The following is a 22,990-nucleotide window of genomic DNA, read 5'->3' as shown; positions in this document are numbered from 1 at the left end:
AGACAATGAGGAAGATGATGATGAGACTGAGATACCTGATTGGAATGAAAACTTGACTTTTCGGTTGGGGCAGGAAGAGGTTGGCTCTGAGGACGACGGGTGTGAGAACACACAGGATGATGATGACGAGGTTGTAGACCCCACTTACTGTCAACCCCCAGTCCGCCAGTCCATGAGGTCAGCAGAGGAGGTGGAGGAGGATGCTAGTGACGAGTCTGACGATGAGGTAACGGTTCGCCTTCCTGGACAGAGACTGAGTACTGGAAGCACGTCAACAACTGCATCCTCAACCTCAACTGTGCCTCAGACCAGAAGTCGTGGTGGCTCTTCAGGTCGCACGGGCTCTAAGCCTTGCATAGCCTGGGCTTTTTTGACATCGCAAAGGATGACCCAACTCATGTTGTCTGTAAGATTTGTCAACAAAATCTCAGTAGAGGCCAAAAAATCACTAGCTTGAGTACTTCATGCATGAACCGTCACATGGATATGAGGCATAAGTTGCAGTGGGAAGCTCACTGTGCTACAATGCGGCCTAGTGGGCCGGGTCAACCACCATCTGTTTACCTAAGTACTATTTTTAACGGCATCTAGCCCAGGAAATCCTTTTGGGCCTAGTAGAATTTAGTGCTACTCAGCAGCGTACCCCACCCATGAAGCAAGCTACACCGCCTGTTTACCTAACTACTATTTTGTAACGGCATCTAGCCCACGAAATCCTTTTGGGCCTAGTAGAATTTAGTGCTACTCAGCAGCGTACCCCACCCATGAAGCAAGCTACACCGCCTGTTTACCTAACTACTATTTTGTAACGGCATCTGGCCCAGGAAATCCTTTTGGGCCTACTAGCAATTTCTGCTACTCAGCAGAGCACCCCACCCATGAAGCAAGCTACACCGCCTTCTTTCTTTCTCAATCTAACCCCTCGGCTCTGGGGTGTCCACTCTCCCTCCAGCTCTCTCCTTCTCACAGGTGGACTACGCGTGTTTTCACACTGTGGCGAATCTTTTGGGCCCAGGCATAAGAAGTCGTCGAGGTAATGGATAATATGTGCTGCCTTATAAACGTCCATGACGACACATGACATGCCTATATCTGGGTCTCCCCCTCCTTTTACTCCTCCACCTCTTTTCTTTTCGCATGACTATATGTAGTTGTGACTTTTCCATGTGTTTGTTGTGTCTTCTGAGCAGTCTGTCAGCTTTTGGACACCTTTTAAGGTGTTTTCTATGTGTTTTCCATGTGTTTGTATGTGTTTGTGTTTGCCTGCCATTAGTTTCAATGGGGTTCGACGGTGTTCATCGAACAGTTCGTCGAACATGTCCCTGTTCGACGAACCGAAGAAAACCCGAACACTAGGGAGGTGGCTCATCTCTACACTCGATGATTAGAACTTTCCATTCTTCCATTGACATTGATCGTGGGGTTGTCTTGATGGATTATTGCCCTCTACCCTCATTATAACAAGTTAATGACTTCATGACTTGGCTATTGCTTCTCTTTGCACTCGTATAAGATCTCATTAGAGAGATAGGGTCAGTGAGGAAAATCGATTTTTAATGGAAACTTACAATGTGATTTTATAGAACGTAAGATTCAAATCTGTGCAGATCTGGTCGGGTATTTATGGCCGCTTATCAGTTTCTTCTCTCTACATTGCCACCAGCGCTTTGGGTGTACAGCAGAGAGACGACTACTAATTACTTTTCCTATTGCTTACGGTCACACTTTCTCGATCTGAATGTAATGGGGCAGATTTAAAGGTACAGTGTAAGGTCTAATACACAAAGCAAATAAGGACTCCTTATATCATGCACTGCCCCCGCAGGCCAGACTAGGCATAGCACAATATATCAGAGAAGCCCACAACTCTACAGGATAGGTGACTAGAGTGGTAGCGGGCGTCCACAGACATTGCACCCCTGAAATAAAGCACAATTCTCAGAATTGATGGGGGATAGCTGATGAATAAATGATAACTTGCTAAAATGGGGCAATGCCTTTTCGCAAAAACTTAACCTATCACATAAGACATCATGACATGGGAGGACATTAAAGTGAGCCTGCACCCTGGATCTGAGAAGTGACTGTACATCTGCCATGTGTAGTCACCCTCCTTGGTGCTGGTTTCCGCCTGCTGAGCTTTACACTGACACTGGAGCTCCATTCGTCCTGCATCCATGATGGTTGCTGCAGTGGGATAGGAGGCAGTGGTCATTTTGAACTTCGATTCCCCTCCCTTTACTGTGCTGTTGAAGAAGGGGTCAAAAAATCATCCGCCTTTGGGGACACAATTTTTTTTTTTTTTTTTACTTAAATGCATGTATTTGGGGCTAAATCTCATTTTTGCAATTTGGTTTCATTAACAATTGTGCACAGTTTGGCTTTTATGGGTTCTTTGTTTCCTGGCTTATATAATTTTGATGTGGTCTGTGGCCATGAGTGAGCTGAGAGGAGCTCAGAAAAAAAAACAGATAAGAGTTAGAAAGTTTTTCACGTCAAAATGAGCGTACTGACTGATTCTCAGTTAACTCGTTCTGCAGCCAGCAATAGACTGAGGTTATAGAGGTTAAACAGTGAAACACTTAATAAAATGCAAATACAAAAAAAGATTTTTAGCTAAAATACATGCATATAAATAAAAAAAAATGTTCTCGATGGTGTATAAATCTCTTAATACTACAGTCCCCTATGCTTCTGTGGTGGCCATCGTGGTCAAAAGAACATAATGTCGGTCTCAGCAGGTGGGTGAATATAGTCACTGCGCAAAACACTGGCTAAAACTTTTGTCCAAAGTGCCCCCTTTAGAAGAGAAAATCGTCTAACATCCAACATCAACCTTTCCATCAAAGATACAGAAACACAAAGTTATAAAAATAAACACTTTATTTTATTTGTTCACTTTTTTCATATAAATGTCCAAAAAGTACAGTCAGAACCAGAACACACAAAATAAAGAACACAGTGTCGCACATGTACAACAGAAATTACATTATAACAGGTATAGTATTTTTTTATTATTATTATTTCTTGGGGGGGGGGGGGTCTTTTGCCTTTATAAAATATTTTTTTTTTCGTGTCATATAGTCAGTATTTTTTTTTTTGTTTTACTGGATTCGCTTAACTTTTTTTTTTTTTTTTTTAAATATTATAAACATTTTGCTAGTTGGAAACCATCAACAAGTACCGTAGGTTGTATTCTCAGATCGTATTACGGTCTTATTTTATTCCAGTTTTGTCGTTTGCTCTTGTTTTAATAATGTGGGGACATTGTAATTAAAAAAAAAAATCAAGATCCAAAATGTCTCAGGGTAGGTGACATGAAGTGCTTATCCTTAGGTTTGGCCACCGATATCAGATCGGTGGGCATGTGACTTCCGATACCGCGCCTCCTGTTTGTTTATTAGGCAGAGCTCCATATATTTCGTAGCTACCATCCCCGGCACTACAGCTTCTCTTTAGCACCGACTTCAAGTGAATGGGATTGAGCTGCAATACCAAGTATAGCCACTAGAAAATGCATAACACTACGCTGAACGGTGGGGATGATGGGGGTTAGATACCTACTGATTTGATATCAAAGCCTTGAAAGCTCCTTTAAGAAGACATCGGGGGACAGAAGTTATTCACTACACGACACTTTTGATTAAGTGTTATAAAGAGATATAGCATTTAATAAGAACCAGAGTCAGCATCTGGTTGACGGTTTCCAACAATCCGGTCAAATTGGTTACTTTTTGTCTATTTCATTTTTATTATCGCAGGCTAGTATATCAGTGTAGACCTTAAAGGGGTTGTCCATGTCTCTGGATTCTCCAGTAACTGCGGCAAGATGGGGCGATATGCATACTTCCGGTCACATTCCGACTAGACGCATGCGGCCTCTTTCAATACACTTGAAATGAGCACGTCTAGTCGGAATGTATCCAGGTGTATGCATATCACATACTTGCAGTCACATAAACCTCCGGAGAATCCTGACAGCACGCATTATGAAGATTCGCAAGTCTGCAGTCACAAGAAGTGACTGCAGACTTTTGTGCTAAACGTGGACAACCCCTTTAACATCTCAATATAAAAGTCTGCCTGCTCATGACGTGGACTCTCTACCATCCAAGATATGGTGTGGTTCCATGCATAAGGGGGTCTTCTAATAAAGGAGCAGTCACTGCGTTATGCTTATTGCTGGACTTAAAGGGGTGATCCATGATTTACAAAAGGCAGAGCTGAAATATCAGACACAAGTCTTGGACAGGAATGGCACCATTTCTAATTTTCCAAGATCACACATCCCCTTTAACTATAGTAGACACCCCCCCCCCCAAAAAAAAAAAAAAAAAATATGTGGCTCACTTCACTGTTTGTTGCCCATAGCAACCAATTAGAACTCAGAATTCAAATTTCTAACACAGTTTACATTTTGAATTCTGAGCTTTGATTTGGTTGCTATGGGCAACAAAAACAGTTTTATCATCAGAGAGATGAGGTCTGTAATCTATAGCTTAGTACTTATTTCAGATATTTATGGAATTTAGGGCACACCTTCCTGGTATGGTGGAGAAACCCTTTAAATAATAATAAAATGAATCTGGGTTTTAATATTATGTTTTATACATTTTAGGTTTACTGGGGGGAAAAACGGTTAATTTATTACATTTTACATAAATCTGATGGAAATATTAATAACTTTCTATCTGTAGACAAATACAGTGATAATATAAAACACAAGTAAATACAGATTGTAGACCATTTATGATAGTGGTGTAAATATATACAATATAATCCAGTGTATATTTCAGAAAATTTAAAAGGGTTAGACATTTTGGACAATCCCTTTTATTGGATAGGTCACATGATAGGTACAGTAGATCACCAGATACCTATTGGTGGTAACCTCAGTGATCAGAAATAATTGGTAGAGAAACCTTACAGCAAGAGTTTAATTTCTCTGCAGCGCCACCACAGGAGAAATGAAGCATTACACAGCTACTATTTAAAGTGTAAATTGCTGCAGGAGAACTTGCAGCAGGAGAACTTGCAGCAGAATGTCTGTATCTGCCCCTCCCCTCTCCATAGAAAGTTATGAATAGCAACTGTAATCTTCTAGTAAAAGTGAAAAATAAAACCAAAAGAAGATTTTCCCAGATAAAATATATTACAAAATTGCCTATTTTCATGTGTTCTATTGATTTACAAAAAATATTTAAAGTGACGGTTACACTTTAAATCGATAAGCTGTCCACGTAATTCACGATGGTCCTCCAAACCAAGAGATGCAGTTTGTAGCAGTAGACAGGGGATCGTCTCAATGGACTAACAATTCAATATTAAGATATTTATAAACCTTTTTTAAAAGCGTAATCTATAATTTTCAATGTTCATTATCATTATTTATTCGAAACAATAATAAATGAGAAATATATAGTGTAGATACATAATATAGGAACGTCAATCACTAATATACACAGCAACAGAGTTTACACCCCAAAAGTGATTGTAAAAGTAAAAAATTGTGCTTTATAGCAGCCCTGACAAATTTAAGTGAAAATGAATTAAAAAAAATCAGATAAAACCTTCACTTCATCTTTCAGGTCCATTTAGAAAGTCAATTTCAATAAAATGTGAACATTTTCCTACAGCCAAACCCATATTTTCATTTATAGGGGGCAGTATTAGATTATATATAATTATTTTCTTATATTTATATTTTTGTTCAAAGGAAATAGTATTGTAATACCTATATTCTTGTCCATAGGGGGCAGTACTATAGTGGTTATATTCTTGTCCATAGGGGGCAGTATTATAGTAGTTATATTCTTGTCCATAGGGGGCAGTACTATAGTGGTTATATTCTTGTCCATAGGGGGCAGCACTCATAAAGACCGTTGTGTTCCTTTACTTTCTGGTGCTTATTATCTGTTCTCTGCCATGAGGCATGATGGGAGTATTATTTAGAATTAAAATAAACATCTTTAAAGTAGCATATTTCATAAAACCGCTTTACCATCCACTTTAGGAAAGCTTTCTATTCTACAGATACTATTATCGATGGTAATTGGACGTGCTCTTTAAAGATGTTATCAGCTATGGACAAACCTTTCTTTCGTGAGAATAGTCCCTCAATTATAAGCTTAGATAGCAAGTGATCAATTTCCTGCAGCTCCTCCACAGGTCAAAAGAAGAACTGACATGCTAGGACCTCCAGCACAAGAATCGGTCTGTACAGATGCTCCTAATGTGGCTTATAAATTAGGGTCTTGAAAAGCAGAACCCCACTATAGTAAGTTATAGGGTATATGAATATGGGTTTCTTAACCCCCTTATGGGAAATTTATAAAATCTGCCCCTAAAATTAGAGTTGATTAGATTAGAGTTGATGACAATATGGCTCTTACGATTTGCCCACTTTAGGGCTTATCCTCCATCATTTACCCAAAGAGCCATTGTGTTGCTGTACTAAAACATATATTTGTGTGTTACCAATATTAGTACGGTACATTCAGTGGACTCTACAATCCAAAGACATTCATGCTGTCGGCCCTGATGTCTATCTGTTAAAACGGAAAAGTAGACCGAGATACCCAGCACAGCCCACGTCAAAACATGGACTATAGATCTGAAAAGTCACTTTGGTCCTCAGGGGTTCATATTGGCCTCCAAGTCCATGCCAATAGTCTAAAAACGGGTGGCCTTGTTGTTCAGAGCCTCATTTTCTGAACTTATGCCATTAGCAATCACCTTGACTTCTGGAGTCTCTTCAAATGAGGGATCAATTGGATTCTCAACATCAGTAATTATGTCATTGCTCTTGTACCACACTTGAGATGTCTTGCCCTTCTTCAGGGCTTTGCCAGTCGTTTCACCAAATGGTGCCAGCTCCTGGCTGCAGCAGAGGCTCGCATCGCATTTCTTGGATATGCATGGAGCATTGCATGCCAAGGAGAAGTCTTTGGCTTCCGTGAACTCCGCCTGAAGCGTGACGGCATGGACGCCTTCTGTGTGGAAGATTTTACGAATGATGTGATTGGCCAAGGTGTAGCTTTCAAGGCTCTGAAACTTCACGTGAAGCGTTGCGATGTTCTTCCCGCTGGCTAACTCCCAAACGTGAATTTCATGGATACTTTTTACCCCTGGTACCACGGAAATTTTTTCACCTGCATAATGTGAAATGAAATTTTTTTTTTAATAAATTAAAATTTGTAAAAAATGTATAGGCAAGATAAGAATTAGCTGCTATAATAATAAAAATAAGATATAAATACACATTATTTTAGGACAATTAAATTAATCAAAGCTATTTTATACCTAAATGTGTACTGGGTCAACACACTCACCACACTAAACAAGAGTTTCATGATGAGTTGTCAATTGAAACATTTATTAATTTCAGATTTTGGAGGTGTTCCCCCTTAAATTATGCTCAGGATCACTGAACTACCTAAAAGTTTATTTTTTACTTCCAATTGTGATGAGAAACTTCTGTATGAACCTTTTGTTATACTTTTAATGGAAATTTTAAAAAAATAGGAAATAAAATCCCAGCTTCCTTTCCTATAAATTATTTTAGGACAATAAAATGAATCCTAAGGCTTTGTTACACATCTATCTATATAATCGTCTAAGGGTCACTTCCGTCTGTTTGTCTGTCACGGAAATCCCGCGTCGCTGATTGGTTGCGGCCGGCCGGCCGCGACCAGTCAGAGACAGGCACAGTCCGGCCGCAAATTTGCCCTTCCCTACTCCCCTCCAGTCAGTGCCCCCTCCCGACTGCCCTCCAGTCAGTGCCCCCATAGCGGTTTAGCAGTCCGTTAAACGGACTGCGTTACACCGCGGCATAACGCGGTGTAACGAAGTCCGTTAACGCTGCAATTAACCCTGTGTGACCAACTTTTTACTATTGATGCTGCCTATGCAGCATCAATAGTAAAAAGATCTAATGTTAAAAATAATGATAAAAAAAATCATTATATTCTCACCTTCCGGCGCCTTTCCCGCTCCGGTCCCAAGAATCCATTGCGGCAATGACCGGACATGATGTAGCGGTCTCGCGAGACCGCTATATCATCACGTGTTATTGCCGCAATGCATTCTTGGGACCGGAGCGTCGCGAGGAGCATCGCTAAATGCCTCGGCTGGATCCGGGGGCCGCCGGAAGGTGAGTATATAACTATTTTTTATTTTAATTATTTTTTTTTAACAGGGATATAGTGCCCACATTGCTATATACTACGTGGGCTGTGTTATATACTGCATGGCCAGTGTTATATACTACGTCTCTGTGCTATATACTATGTGGCTGGGCAATATACTACGTGGCTGTGCTATATACTACGTGGCTGGGCAATATACTACGGGGCTGTGCTATATACTACGTGGCTGGGCAATATACTACGTGGCTGTGCTATATACTACGTGGCTGGGCAATATGCTACCTGGGCTGTGTTATATACTGCGTGGGCTGTGCTATATACTACTATGCATATTCTAGAATACCCGATGCGTTAGAATCGGGCCACCATCTACTAATGAATAAATGTGTATCTTGGTCATCCCATGAAACAAGAGTTCCCAGATACACAATCATCATTGAAAGCGAGGTCAAAAGCAGATTTTGAAAGTATTCCCCTTTAAATTGTGCTCAGGATCATTGAACTAACCGAAGCTGAGTATTGTGATGTTTTGTTTATTCTTTTTAATTCCTTTTACTGTGATGGGAAACTCACCCATATTAGATCATGATATCCTGATGAATTATTAATTGTTGTTACTTATTTCTATGCAATCAGTAAAGTCGTCTTGTTGGACCCTTGTGTCTCTTGAGTTGATTATGTGCTTGGAGATTATATCTATTTTCCGGAATGATATTCTTCTTTCGCTCTCTGTTTGTTCGTGCCTAACCTATGTTTACCCGCAGCTGGCAGCGCTCTATGGGCCTTTGTGTTCTTACACGGAAAAGCTTGTATAACTGACATTAGATGTCTTATATTTTTGATCTGACGCCAAAAGATCCAGTTTTAATCTCATTTCATATGTATCAACTTGTCTATGTTTTTTGTGTGTTAAGGCCCCGTCTCACTTAGCGATTTACCAACGATCACGACCAGCGATATGACCTGGCCGTGATCGTTGGTAAGTCGTTGTGTGGTCGCTGGGGAGCTGTCACACAGACCGCTCTCTCCAGCGACCAACGATCAGGGGAACGACTTCGGCATCGTTGAAACTGTCTTCAACGATGCCGAAGTCCCCCTGCAGCACCCGGGTAACCAGGGTAAACATCGGGTTACTAAGCACAGGGCCGCGCTTAGTAACCCGATGTTTACCCTGGTTACCAAAAAAAACAAACAGTACATACTCGCCTTTCGGTGTCCAGGTCCCTTGCCGTCTGCTTCCTGCTCTGACTGACTGAGCCGCCGTACACTGAGAGCAGAGCGCAGCGGTGACGTCACTGCTGTGCTCTCACTTCTCACTGTACGGCCGGGAGTCAGTGAGAGCAGGAAGCAGACGGCGAGGGACCTGACGGACATCAGAAGGCGAGTATGTATTGTTTGTTTTTTTTTACATTTACGCTGGTAACCAGGGTAAACATCGGGTTACTAAGCGCGGCCCTGCGCTTAGTAACCCGATGTTTACCCTGGTTACCAGTGAAGACATCGCTGGATCGGTGTCACACACACCGATTCAGCAATGTCAGCGGGGCCTCAACGACCAAAAAAAGGTCCAGGCCATTCCGACACGACCAGCGATCTCGCAGCAGGGGCCTGATCGCTGGTACGTGTCACACATAGCGAGATCGCTATGGAGGTCGCTGTTGCGTCACAAAACTTGTGACTCAGCAGCGATCTCGCTAGCGATCTCGCTATGTGAGACGGGGCCTTAACTGTCTATTATCTGTTTGTAAATAATAAATGCAATGTTGATTGAGTGATAAGTAGAATATATAGAGACAACCAGGATGGGGTCATGTTCTGGGGTGGTCCGGTGGGGTTGGATGCAGGCAGCTATGACCATAGGGTAATTTCTCAATGTCTCTACAGACATGAACGCCATGTCCACATTTTAGTAAGCAGCGATGACAAAGGACGTTCTCCAGTCCCAGGGATCACCAGGTCCTAACAGATCAGCTCTGCAGGATATCTCAGGAGGTTGCACTTCCCAGAAAAAAAGCAATAAAATAATAAAAAATGCAATGCCCTTCTCGAAGATCTTGTATGAACTGATGATCCTAGATAAAACTCATAGACAAAACACACTCTTCCCATCAAAGTTTTTATCTTCTTAATATATGGCTATCATCATATTAAACAGTGTTGTGTATTTATAATTGCTCATTTTGCCTTTCAACTTAGTTAATTTTTCTGCTTTTTTTCCATTTAAGTCCATGACATCTCGTGATTAAAACAGACTAGGTGAATGCTTCTAAGCTCTATGTAGAAGCAGGAGGTCAATTTTCCATGCATGAGTCATCATCAGAACTATAATTCCCCTAGTAGGGGGGAGGAGGGAGCAGCTGGGTCAGGAATTGAATAGGAGGTAGAGCTGGGCTGGCAGGGACATAGCAGCGATGTAGAATTGTTGTTCTAATGATGACTCATGCAGGGAAAAGAGACTTCCTGTATCTTTATAGAGCTTAGAAGGATCAGCTAGTCTGTTAATAATCATGTGATATCATATATCTAATGGAAAAGAGAATTAACTGGATAGAAGGGCAAAATGAGCAATTGTAGGTACACGGTACTATATAATATGATGATTGCAATATAAAAAGAGGATAAAAACTTTCATAGGAGTGTTTCTTTAAAGAAAAAAGAGAAAAATTAATGTCAGTTGATAAATGAAAGAGCATTCATGGCCCAATCCACAACTGTTAGTTCCACTCCTCATGATCGTAAACTGTGTGTCCTCCATATAAATACCAACAGCAAAAATAAAGAAAACTATTCAAAATGTATTTAAGTGGTACACTGCGTTGAAAAAATTGTGAAAAACACAACAAAAATATACATATACTGTATGTATATATATATATATATATATATATATATATATATATATATATATATATTTACTAGCTATTGAACCCATTCTACCCCCAGGTGGCGAGCATTTATATCGGTACATGGTCTCCATCCTGGTATGTGCTGCTTCCATCCTGGACCCCCATTCTGTCATGTGCTGCTGCCATCCTGTGCCCCCATTCTGTCATGTGCTGCTCCCATCCTGCGCCCCCATTCTGTCATGTGCAGTAAAAAGTCACTGGCTTGCTGCTGTGACGTATTATCTATATATATTCAGTAGAAAGTGACTGGATTGCTCCGCTGACGTATTTTATATATAGATTCAGTATAAAAATGGCGCGGGAAAGCGCGGACTGCGCAGGCGCCAATTCCAGCGCCACAACCCACCTGAGCCACAATCCTCATCCCTAGATGCTTAACTCTGTGGGTTCCAGACTGCGCAGGAGTGTCACACTTGCGCAGTCTATAAAGGCTTCGGACAGAGTGACGCTCCTAATGTTATATTATAGATATTAGCAAAAAGTAATAAATGTATCACAGAAAGTAGACCCAAAATTATTTGAATAAACTTTATAGCCTTTTTTGTTAAGGATTGGTCCCCACGTGCCCAGTCAACCATTCATCAGGCAATTAATACAATGATCTGGCTAGCGACATACCAGACTCAATTAGTAGATCATGGATGTGCTTGAACAAAGTAGCAATCCTTGGCTGGTTTGTAAAATCCTAAATTCTTTCAATAGTACAGCGTGAAGGGAATGAAGGAATGTATTATTCTTACCAATTTCTCCAACGTTGATGCCTTTGGGGACCATCTGAAGCAGGATGGTGGCTGTCTCTTTAATGAGTGGGAAGGCAGAAAATAAAATGATGGCCACCATCACTACTGTCAGGCTGGGATCGATGTAGCACTGCCAGTTGCATGTCGCTTCAGCCGACAGTGGTCGTACATAAAATATGACGGCTGCCACCACAACAACCACAGACCCCAGTGCGTCACCCATTACATGAAGCAGAACGCCTGTAGAGACAGGAAAATCCGTGTAAATTAAAATTATATATATACTAGCTGAAGAGCCCGGCATTGCCCAGGCATAGTAACTAGCTGTGGTTAGTTATAACACATTATAATGATTATATTGCACATAAAAACATTTCACATCATATATTCAACACTACGGATTTGCAACACAAACTTCTTTCATTTTCCCCACACATCTGTCATTTTCCCCTCACATGTCATTTTCCACTCCTCTTCATTTTCCCCTCACTCCTCTCGTTTTCCCCCACTCCTCTCATTTTCTTTTCACGCTTCACATTTTCCTCTCACGCCTCACATTTTCCTCTCACGCCTCACATTTTCCTCTCACGCCTCACATTTTCCTCTCACGCCTCACATTTTCCTCTCACGCCTCACATTTTCCTCTCACTCCTCACATTTTCCTCTCACTCCTCACATTTTCCCCTCACTCCTCCTTTTCCCCTCACTCCTCTCCTTTTCCCCTCACTCCTCTCCTTTTCCCCTCACTCCTCTCCTTTTCCCCTCACTCCTCTCCTTTTCCCCTCACTCCTCTCCTTTTCCCCTCACTCCTCATTTTCACGTCACGCCTCTCATTTTCCTCTCACTCTCATTTTCACGTCACTCCTCACATTTTCCTCTCACTCCTCTCATTTTCCCCTCACACGTACACAGCAACTTCCTTTAATGAGCACAGCGGTGTAAATCATGAGGCTCCTCCTTTTCCCTTGAAATCATGTCTCACAGAAACAACTCCATTTTAGTCATGACGGAGCTTCATGTGGCCTGTGCCTGCCGCACACTGATACTCTGAAGGCGGAGGCCCTGATTGTAGCTCGCAGTGGCTGGGACGTTGCAGCCAGTGAGTTTTGCAGGGTGGCTTTCGAGGTGAATGTGTCTCCGCCCGTGTGCGCTAACAACATGGACCATGTGGGCAGGGCTTTGCATGTGGAGGGAGTGTGGCTATGTGGAGTTGGCGAGGCTACATGGAGTGGGCGTGGCTTGATACATACAAACATACACTCAGCTTTATATATATAGATTGTCATGGTGCCATTGCTGGGTTAAGATTAACATTAAATGACTTGCTGGAGGTGGCCAACGATTCAATCCCCACCACAAAAACCAAATAGGGTGTATGCACACAGAGTTTTTGAGGAGGTTTTGGAACAGAATCTGGCTATATACACACATCATCATCTTCAGGCCTGGAATCCGCCAGAAAAATGCCGTAAAAATGCAGCAAAAAATGAACAAAATGCACAGCATTACCAAAACGACATGGCTGTACACATTTAGTATTTAGTTACTTCTTTCAACCACTTCAAGATTCGGGAACCCTGGAGTAGTTAAAAGAAGTAACAAGTTCATTCTTTGGGCACCACCCGCTCTCTAAAGACACCAACGGCGAAGCCAATGCGAAAATGACAGTAAATCCCTCAGTGGAACAGATTCAGGAAAAAAAGATACCGGCTTCACTTGGGAAAACTTAGCATCTTTGCACCATCTAAAAGATGTCATGACTCATGAGCACTGAGCGGTTTCTGCTCCAAAAGCTCAGCAAAAAGACTCAGTGTGCACCTACCCTTACACATGAAAACTGTGTTTGGTCCCTGCTACCAGTTCTCCATCCGTTGGTACAATGACCAGGCCGCAGTGACATGTGGTCAACAGTAATGTCCCATGGAAACTGCATCTACAGAGGTCCTGGGAACACATTCTTCCAGTATGTGACACCTCACCGGTGACATTTCAGCTGGAAACCTGCTCGACCACATTGCATTTATTAAGTGCCTGTAATTATGTAAGCTTGATAGAAGAACGGAGTCAGGGCTGCTGCGGAGAAATCCAAGGCCCCGAGCAGGATATTGTATTATACAGAGGGTGCAGGTAGAGCCATAAGTCCTAGCAACTGATATATTAGATTGATGATTACCTTCTTTTATGCTATAGGACTTTCCAACTCTTACAAAACTTCCAGGAGGCTCCAGATAAAAAATGGTGCCTCTCAGACTCCTCGAAGAGTTGGCCAATCTCCATGGAAGCCTACCGGAATTTCTGGAATGCAACGCTCCACCGGTGTTTTCTTAGCCATGATACTTATCTCCAGCATTCTTAGGCACATTGGGGATGGATGAAGAGTAGCCTGTTCTAGGGTGTATGGTTATGCAAATGAAAACTCCACAATTATTGTGGTTGGCTAGTATGGCTAATGGGACAATAGGGTCAAACAGTACATCTTGAAGACACTGAAGACACCATTCAGAGGTACACGTAGAAGATACTAGTGCTTAATGAAATATCAAAAATTGTATTTTTACTCTGGCTAGCTGTAAATCTAGAAAGGATATTGAAAGTATGATTTGGGCTCTGATGAATCTTATTTTTAGAAAAATCTGATTATAAAAGCAAGATGAGGTGGAGAGTAGCTGAAAAAAAACTAGGTAGAGCTAAGGTCATTCTTTGGACATTCGTTGGGCATATGGGAGCCAATGGACATATATAGGTGAAATAAATTGAGGTAGACTCCAGATGTGCAGTATACCTCCAATGTAGCCAAAAATATAAATATAAACAGAGCTTGTGCCTATGTTACCCATCATTTTTGGACAATACCATCATGGTGTAGGAGCATTTGACCTTATTGTCCTAGTGAAGATGTAAACGGGACTGCTGTCTACAAAGCCACATTTGTATTACCTCTAATGTTGAGGGCGGCCGCGTCCTTTTCATTCTTGCCCTTTACTTCTCCTAGGTCAGATTCTTGGTCATCTATATTGTCACCTATGGCCAAAGAAGAAACGCTGTGTTGTGTATAAATTCTACAAACAGAAGAAACACCAGTTTTTTCAAAAAATCAGTTTCACGATTGACAACATAATAATACATTCCCCAGAATTATCGGACGGAGGTCGTGTGAGACGAATCAGAGGAACCTTCAGGATATTCTTCATTTACGACCTAACCGGTGAACTCTACCAAAACGAAAAGATGATGTAACGCCTAATGACCATGAGGGCTTCAGAGAAGAACCGAGCATTACGCTTGGACCAGATGGTGACTTTTCATGGAACTGGATTTTCACATTTTTGACCTAATGCCACTAAACTCTATTGTAAATTTTTGGCAATGATTACTTGACCTGAATTTCTGTTTTATGGAAATGACAAAGTAATTTTGTCTACACAGAAGACCCTCCATGCCATCAAACATAAATTCACAATTTGACCCAGTTCTTAAAGGAAACCTACATTGTACATGGTGTCTTATCTATGTTTAGCAAGTTCTAGATCAGGAGGAACAGAGCAGATGTGTATGTTGGTTTATGAGAAATTATTCTTTATAGCTTGCAGTTTATTTATTTAAATCCTTACCCATTATGACCTTTGGAGTCCAGTGGGCGGTACTATCCAGTGATCTATGTGAAAAAGTAAGACACGCCCACTGGACTCCTAAGGATAAAATAAGATAGGAGCCATATTAATAAAACATAGGTTATGCCAAACTTTTCTCAACTAAACTACATACAAATCTGCTCAGCTCCTCCTACTTGTTGTCCATATTAATGTCTACAGATAAAGAACATCCTCTAAAATATTATCTACCCTGACCTCCTCTGAACTGTTGATTATTTTTAAGGTCACAGGTGACATTTCAGCTGGTAACCTGCTGGACTGCATTGCATTTATTAACTGTCTGTAATTATGTGAGAACAGTACTAAATATGTTCATTATTAGCATTTAAAGGGAAAGTTGCCTTTAACCAAGACCTGCAAGATTGAGATCCTGAACTGTTAATAAAAAAGGTCCTTAGTAATTATAACAATTTGGTCTCCAAAAGTGATTTTGGAACGGCAAGTATGTACACAGTTGTGTTTTGATCTGAAGGCAGATGCCCAGCATTTCATCTCATAATTGTTGGTGAACTTCTCCTTTAAGTAATAAACTTCTCCTTTAAATTCATAGACATTTACAAACTTAGGTCTTTTTTCAAAACTAAATAAAATACATGGGCTAACCATATATGAAACTTCCTATAATATATTTTTTGCTTACAAGGACTGGAAAATATCTTAAGGCGCAGGTTAGACAGTGATGCATTGTGGCAACCACAAAAAATGGATTGCTGACTGTCAGCATTACCGCCACTGTCAGAGTGAACAGTAGTGGTGCCTGTTGTGTAATATTTGCCCTTTACTCCTGGAAGAAGCAAGAATCGAGTCATTAATTTGCTTCGAGTCATCTGTAACTGTTGTTGCCTATTCAAAAAAAAAATTGTCAAAATTTTCCAAAGTGTCTACATTTTTTTGCATTTTACAAATGGGTGTCCTTATCTGCAGACAGCGCTATCAGGGAGCCCATGACTGCACTTTGTAAGTTTATGTGAGATAAGGACAACTAGGAATTTATGAAGCCATTAACCCTTGGTGACCCAGGGTGCTAACATGTAAAAGTACAAAGATTCAATGCACTGTAAGATTTTTAATTATTGCACTAATTACAAAATGGCCGTCCAAAAAAGAGGACTTCAGAAGGTTCTACAACAGCCAAAAGTGAGCTTACCTAATACCTTAAGAGATGGACCCTCTTGTATAAATTTTAAGATAATGGAAAAGCAATATCTACTTAACATTTTTTAGGAAATTTCAGGAAAAAGATTGAAATATCATAATGTACCCAACGCTTATAGTTCTATCCCAAATTCCCTTGTAAAATAATCGAAAGGCACCTGCTAAATTGTTGTCCGGGCTCTCAGATCCTTGGCTCCTTCCGCTTTGGTAAGGGGTGACGTTGATGCGATCATTGGAGGTTTCTGTGGGCACCTCTGATCCCTGTTGGTCTTTAGGCCCAAATAAGCAGCGCATGCACGATCTATAGTCTTGGAAAACCAATAGACCCACGATGTTTACTCCCAACCCAAGTGTGCCAACGATCAACACCAACTCAGGATCATCAATTTTTTCAGGTTTGGCCAGTCTTAGTATAGAGTCCACCAAGATGGTAAAGCAGAGAGCGGTGAGGAAGACGGCATTGCACAGTGCCCCCACCACTTCCGCTCGAGTGTACCCGTAGGTAGCTTGGGGTCCCCTGCTCTGTCGCCTAGATATACGGGAGGCTGTGATGCCAACACACAGAGAGATCAAATCTGACAGCATGTTAAAGGAGTCAGAGATTAGGGCGATGGAGTTGCCCAAGTAGCCCGAAACTAACTCTGCCACAAAAAAGATGACTGTGATGACCAACATGAAGATGAGTCTGCAGGTCTTCCCGGTGTAGCGACCCATTGTGGGCACTGGTGGTCCTTACAGTGGGTTCTTGGAATTCAGAGGTCTTGCAGTGGGGTCAGGTGTAGAGCCACTGTCAGCTAATAATGTGGCTCAGATACCTACTCTTTTTGCTCTCCCTTTGGGCAGAGAGCATATGGTAGCAGGCAACTGGCGGTGTATTAGCCAGGGTGAGTAGTCTTAGGCAGAGGGATCCGTACAAATTTAATGCAGCAGAGTCTAGAAGGAAGGTGGGACTGAAACGCTGTAGAGCCAGAGGTTGGCGTTCAAGAAAGCACCTGTGCAGGATGGTGGAGCACTTGGAAAGTTGTTTTGCTTCTTGCGCAGTGGGGGGCGCTAAAGTTGTGTACTTGGTGTAGAAGAGCACAAAAAAGTATTGATGTCCTCTGTGGTGCAGGTGGTACAGAAGGGATAGTGCTGCTGTTCCCCAGTGCAGAGGGGCTGGTGGTCCTCTTCTGGTTGGTGCAAAAGGGCTACAAGTGTTCTGTGGCAGGTGGTCCTATCCTGGGTCCTGTTGCTCTCAGGGAAATGGATCAGGGCTTTTGGAGCTCCAGTTTATATATGAGGCTGAGATAAGAACAGTTGCTGTGTCAGGATTAGCTCACTAACCAGCCCTGGCCGCTCCTATTTTCCAGCACGTACACAGGGTAATGTGACAGCCTGGACCTCCTCCTGTTACCTCTTATTATTTCTTCTGCATAATTAGCACTTGGCACGTATGGCAGCGATTCCCTATAGTACTGTATGAGCTGGTGTCCTCAGAGCCTCCGCTGGCTGAGTGATCCTACATATCAAATCTGATTCTGGAAAAGCTGGGACTCATCCTGCTTTCCCAATAGCAAGAAAGGCAGATAATACCATTCAGCAAGACCTGGGTTACTACCCCTCTAGGAACAATACTGAGGTGCAATAAATGGAATCAATCATGATATGTATATAACATTTTATGCAGGGGCGTACATAGAAATCATGGGGCCCCATAGCAGAAGTCCTAATTGGCCCCCCTACCCTAAAACAAAATAATATCCGATGGGGTCACAGAAGAGCATATGTCACAACTTTTAAGACCTTACAAAGTAATTTTGCCATTATTGAAGCCCCTTAGTGATCCCATGCATTAAGATACCCCTCTCATGGCCCCCATAAAGTATGATGCAAACTAAAGTGCTCCCTAAACACAATAAGATACCACCAGAGTGAATTCCTCCGCAGTACCCTCCACACGCAAAGTATGATGTCACTACAGTAGTCCGCCAAGCAAAGTATAATACCCCCCATTGTGACCCCAGCACAGTATGATGGTCCGACACAGCCCTCCACACAGTATGATGGCCCCCATAGAGCCCTCCACACAATATGATGGCCCCCACACAGCCCTCCACACAGTATGATGGCCCCCACACAGCCCTCCACACAATATGATGGCCCCCACACAGCCCTCCACACAGTATGATGGCCCCCACACAGCCCTCCACACAATATGATGGCCCCCACACAGCCCTCCACACAGTATGATGGCCCCCACACAGCCCTCCACACAATATGATGGACCCCACACAGCCCTCCACACAATATGATGGTCCCCACACAGCCCTCCACAGAATATGATGGCCCCCACACAGCCCTCCACACAATATGATACCCCCCACACAGCCCTCCACAGAATATGATGGCCCCCACACAGCCCTCCACACAATATGATGCCCCCACACAGCCCTCCACACAATATGATGGCTTCTACACAGCCCTCCACACAGTATGATAGCCCCCATAGAGCCCTCCACACAATATGATGGCCCCCACACAGCCCTCCACACAGTATGATGGCCCCCACACAGCCCTCCACACAATATGATGGCCCCCACACAGCCCTCCACACAGTATGATGGCCCCCACACAGCCCTCCACACAATATGATGGACCCCACACAGCCCTCCACACAATATGATGGTCCCCACACAGCCCTCCACACAATATGATAGCCCCCATAGAGCCCTCCACACAATATGATGGCCCCCACACAGCCCTCCACAGAATATGATGGCCCCCACACAGCCCTCCACACAATATGATGCCCCCCACACAGCCCTCCACACAATATGATGGCTTCTACACAGCCCTCCACACAGTATGATGGCCCCCACACAGTCCTCCACACAATATGATGGCCCCCACACAGCCCTCCACACAGTATGATGGCCCCCACACAGCCCTCCACACAATATGATGGCCCCCACTCAGTCCTCCACACAATATGATGGCTTCTACACAGCCCTCCAAACAATATGATGGCCCCCACACAGCCCTCCACAGAATATGATGGCCCCCACAAAGCCCTCCACACAATATGATGGCCCCCACACAGCCCTCCACACAATATGATGGCCCCACGCAGCCCTTCACACAATATGATGGCCCCACACAGCCCTCCACACAATATGATGGCTTCTACACAGCCCTCCACACAGTATGATGGCCCTTCATACAGTATAGCGGCCCCCATAACCATCCACACAGTATGATGGTCTCCACACAACCCTCCACACAATATCATATGCCCAACACAATCCTCCTCACAGTATACTGCCCCCCACATAGCCCTGCATGTAGACAGCGCTGCAGCCAATCAATGAGCTCAGCAGCTCTAAGCTGTTTGTGCCGTCAACATGGCAAAAGTAGCTGAGCTCACTGATTAGCTGCAGTGCTGCCAAAATAACGTCAGGGCTGCATCCAATATCAAACAACGGGAGCAGCAGCAGATGACCAGCGCTGGTTTCGACAAGGGTAGTAAAATACTGATTGTTTGTTTTTTAAGCAAACTGCAGTCTGTGGACAGGGAATTTCCTAAACCGAAAAAAAACCCATTAAGAATATGCCATCAAATGGGTCTCACTTCAGGCACGCTCACTCAGCAATTTTCAGAACTCTGAAGTGAATGGCGAGCCGTGCATATAAATAAGAACTGTACAAAACAGGTACCCGTCCTCAAGAGCTGCATGTAGCAGGCATATATGGCATATCCTCGAGATATGCATAAATGGCTGATATGATAATACCCCTTTAAAGAGAATCTGTCAGCAGGTGTCATATTAGGTATAATATTAATCAGCATCACAGCACCTTTATGGCCATACCTTTAGTTTGTAGGGCTAAATCCTGCTGACAGGTTCTCTTTAAGGAGGTGTTTGGGCAAAGGTTTCTTGGTGGTTGATGGAGTTTTTGATTTTTCTAAAAAAAAAAAAAAAAAAAAGTGCTGTATACGGGTGTTGCAGTCCTGAAACTTAGGCTTCATCGGAAGTCCATTTTTCACCGATAGAACACGTTCCCATTACAGTCTATGGGGCTATTTACATGTCCGTGGTTTTTTTGTGGACCGAGGCATGTTCATTTTTATGAGTCACAGACTCGAACCCATTCAAATCAATGGATCTGTGAGAAAATTAACAGCAGACGCCGTATGTGTGATATCTGAATGCTGCCTGTGTTTTACTGTCAAATGGATAGGAAATGCTTGGAAATTTTACAAGCCTGAATGTGTGGCACCCCAGGAGTCCGGTTGCCACAGTGGCATTGCCTCCCTCACAGGGGGTGATGTCATGCCTGGAAGCAAGGAGGGGTCCCCTTACCAGGTAACATTAGCATCCCACACTTTTCCTCACTCCAAACCAGTAGGGGGAGCTCTAACACCCGGTTTCAGAGAAGCTTCCCTATAAGTTCTAGCCTGGAGGCGGAGTTAGTTAGTCTGAGTCAGAGAGAGAGTGAGAGGAGAGGGGAAAAGTCGAGGAGACCCTGGGGGAGTGGAGCTGAACCAAGTTCACCCCAGAGCGGAGCGCTAGAAACTGGACACCGGAGTCCGTGGTTGCTGGGTACTGAAGTCCCGGCAGCTAAATCCGGAGGACAGGAGACTGCAGGTCTCCTGGCCCACCTAACAGCCAGCAGTACAGCAGCATACCAGAGCCGCCACAAAGGACCAACACGTGTAATATGCTCAAGTGGCCTGCCATGCGGGTAATGTTTGATTCTAACTGTCAGACAGTGAGAGGAACTTGAGCAGAGCTTAAAGCAGCAAGGACCTAACAGAACAGTGCAGTAGGAAGACCTCCGAACCCTCCTGGTTAGGTGGATCCTAAATTGCTTCCAGGCTGCCCGGATCTCCATTACCAACTGTTACCCGTGCCCGGACTGCACCTTCAGCCATCTAGTAAAGGTAAAGAAAACTACAGCCCTTGTGTCTTTCAGTTATTTCTCGCACCCTCAGTCCTGCACCTCAACGTCCACGATCCCTTATAACAGTACTAACAGTACCGGTAGCCCTGGGGCCCCACTCCACCTGTGGGGAGCAGAACCATCCCAGTTGCGTCACCATCGGCCCCAGCGGTCCCCTTAAGCAGCGTCGGCCATCCATTGCTAAACACCACAGGTGGCGCCATGAACTAATCCCCCTATAAACTTTCCCTCATCATTTTATTGCGCGCCCAGGGCCATGGACCGGGTCACTGCTGTCGTGACAACCCCCTGAAGAACTGCCCAACCCAGACTTTGTACCCCGTGGCCCTTGCGGGAGTCGCAAACAGACACACAGATGAAAAATGGATGATAATTGGATCCAGCACACTAATAAAAAACCTACAAGAGCAAAACCGATGTCTGACTGAGGCCTTAAACTGAATAATGCTGATATGCAATACCAGACACAGCCAGAGAGAAGAGTGGTGCTGTTCTGTAAAAATTAGAGCTTGAATGAATGAATATTACATGCACCAGAAGGGTACGCCGTTCTGTTTCCATAGCTCCACACGTCCGAGCCGCTGAGCTCAATAACTGGCTGCAGTGATGTTAACGTTATGTCACCGCTGCAACCAATCAACAAAAAACCAGGGCAGTGGCGGAGACTCAGGAGGTTGAGTAAAGCGCAGTTTTATGTTTTTACATGCGACTGCATACGAGCCAAAAATTGTTGAAAGGGGACAGCCCCTTTAAGTGAAGAAAGCTTCCCCTTTAAGGGAACGTAGACAGGGCAAGCAGCATAGAATAAAAGAAATGCGGTCAATTTTTATTTAATAGTTGCAAGATGGTTGTAACTGTTTTTTATATATGTTTTTATTCATATATTTCTGTCACTTTACAAGAAAATGGACTGTTTGGGGTTTATTTTAATTCGTGTAATGCATCGTTTTTTCATCTGTTTGCGTCACCTGTGTCCGTGTTTACCCCCCATATGTCATGGGATGGAGCTTCTTAGCATAATAAAAAGGACAACGTTCTACTTTGTTTTCTGACCCATCTACTTATATGTCCACAAAACCGATGAGAATAGGACACGTCTCCATGTTTTTTTTAATGAAAAAGCTGTCTGTTGTCCATAGCAACCAATCACAGAGCAGCATTCATTTGGCCAGTGTGGTTTCAAAAATGAAAGCTGCACTGTAATTGGTTGCTATTAGGCAACAAAGACTAGTTGGTTTTCATAAACGTGGCCCCAGGGTGTCCGTGGAAAATCTGTCAGAATACGGTCAGAAAAACATTGATGGTGGCTCTCTGTGGAACTTTGGCCTAATACGCAAATTTTTGCACTGTCGTAGGTGGTGGCGCGCTCTCCCCTTCCCTCTTTTCCTTCGCCCGGTTAAAAGCTAAATATTTCTAATATTGTTGATGTCATTTACCTTTTGTTAAGT

General features: G+C 43.1%; 1 protein-coding gene across 2 annotated transcripts in view; it reads right to left on the bottom strand.

Annotated features, from left to right (window-relative positions):
• Positions 1 to 2,865: 2,865 nt before the first annotated feature.
• SLC30A10 (solute carrier family 30 member 10) overlaps positions 2,866 to 22,990 on the bottom strand; it is a 60,366-nt gene continuing 40,241 nt past the window's right edge. Inside the window, exons 1-4 of one of the 2 annotated variants that reach the window (XM_077282250.1) lie at positions 16,760 to 17,895; positions 14,731 to 14,814; positions 11,794 to 12,033; positions 2,866 to 7,151 (exon numbers count right to left, since the gene is read on the bottom strand). In XM_077282250.1, the coding sequence (XP_077138365.1) occupies positions 6,673 to 7,151; positions 11,794 to 12,033; positions 14,731 to 14,814; positions 16,760 to 17,315 (1,359 nt within the window). In that variant the 5' untranslated portion in view covers positions 17,316 to 17,895 and the 3' untranslated portion in view covers positions 2,866 to 6,672. Of the gene's footprint in view, positions 7,152 to 11,793; positions 12,034 to 14,730; positions 14,815 to 16,759; positions 17,896 to 22,990 lie in introns of those variants that run through there. The other variant, XM_077282251.1, reaches the window with a different exon arrangement.

The sequence above is a fragment of the Ranitomeya variabilis genome, chromosome 2, assembly GCF_051348905.1.
Source record: "Ranitomeya variabilis isolate aRanVar5 chromosome 2, aRanVar5.hap1, whole genome shotgun sequence".
NCBI classification, from domain to species: domain Eukaryota; kingdom Metazoa; phylum Chordata; class Amphibia; order Anura; family Dendrobatidae; genus Ranitomeya; species Ranitomeya variabilis.
The sequence above is the reverse complement of the archived record's forward strand: the minus strand, read 5'-3'. Positions and strand labels throughout refer to the sequence as shown.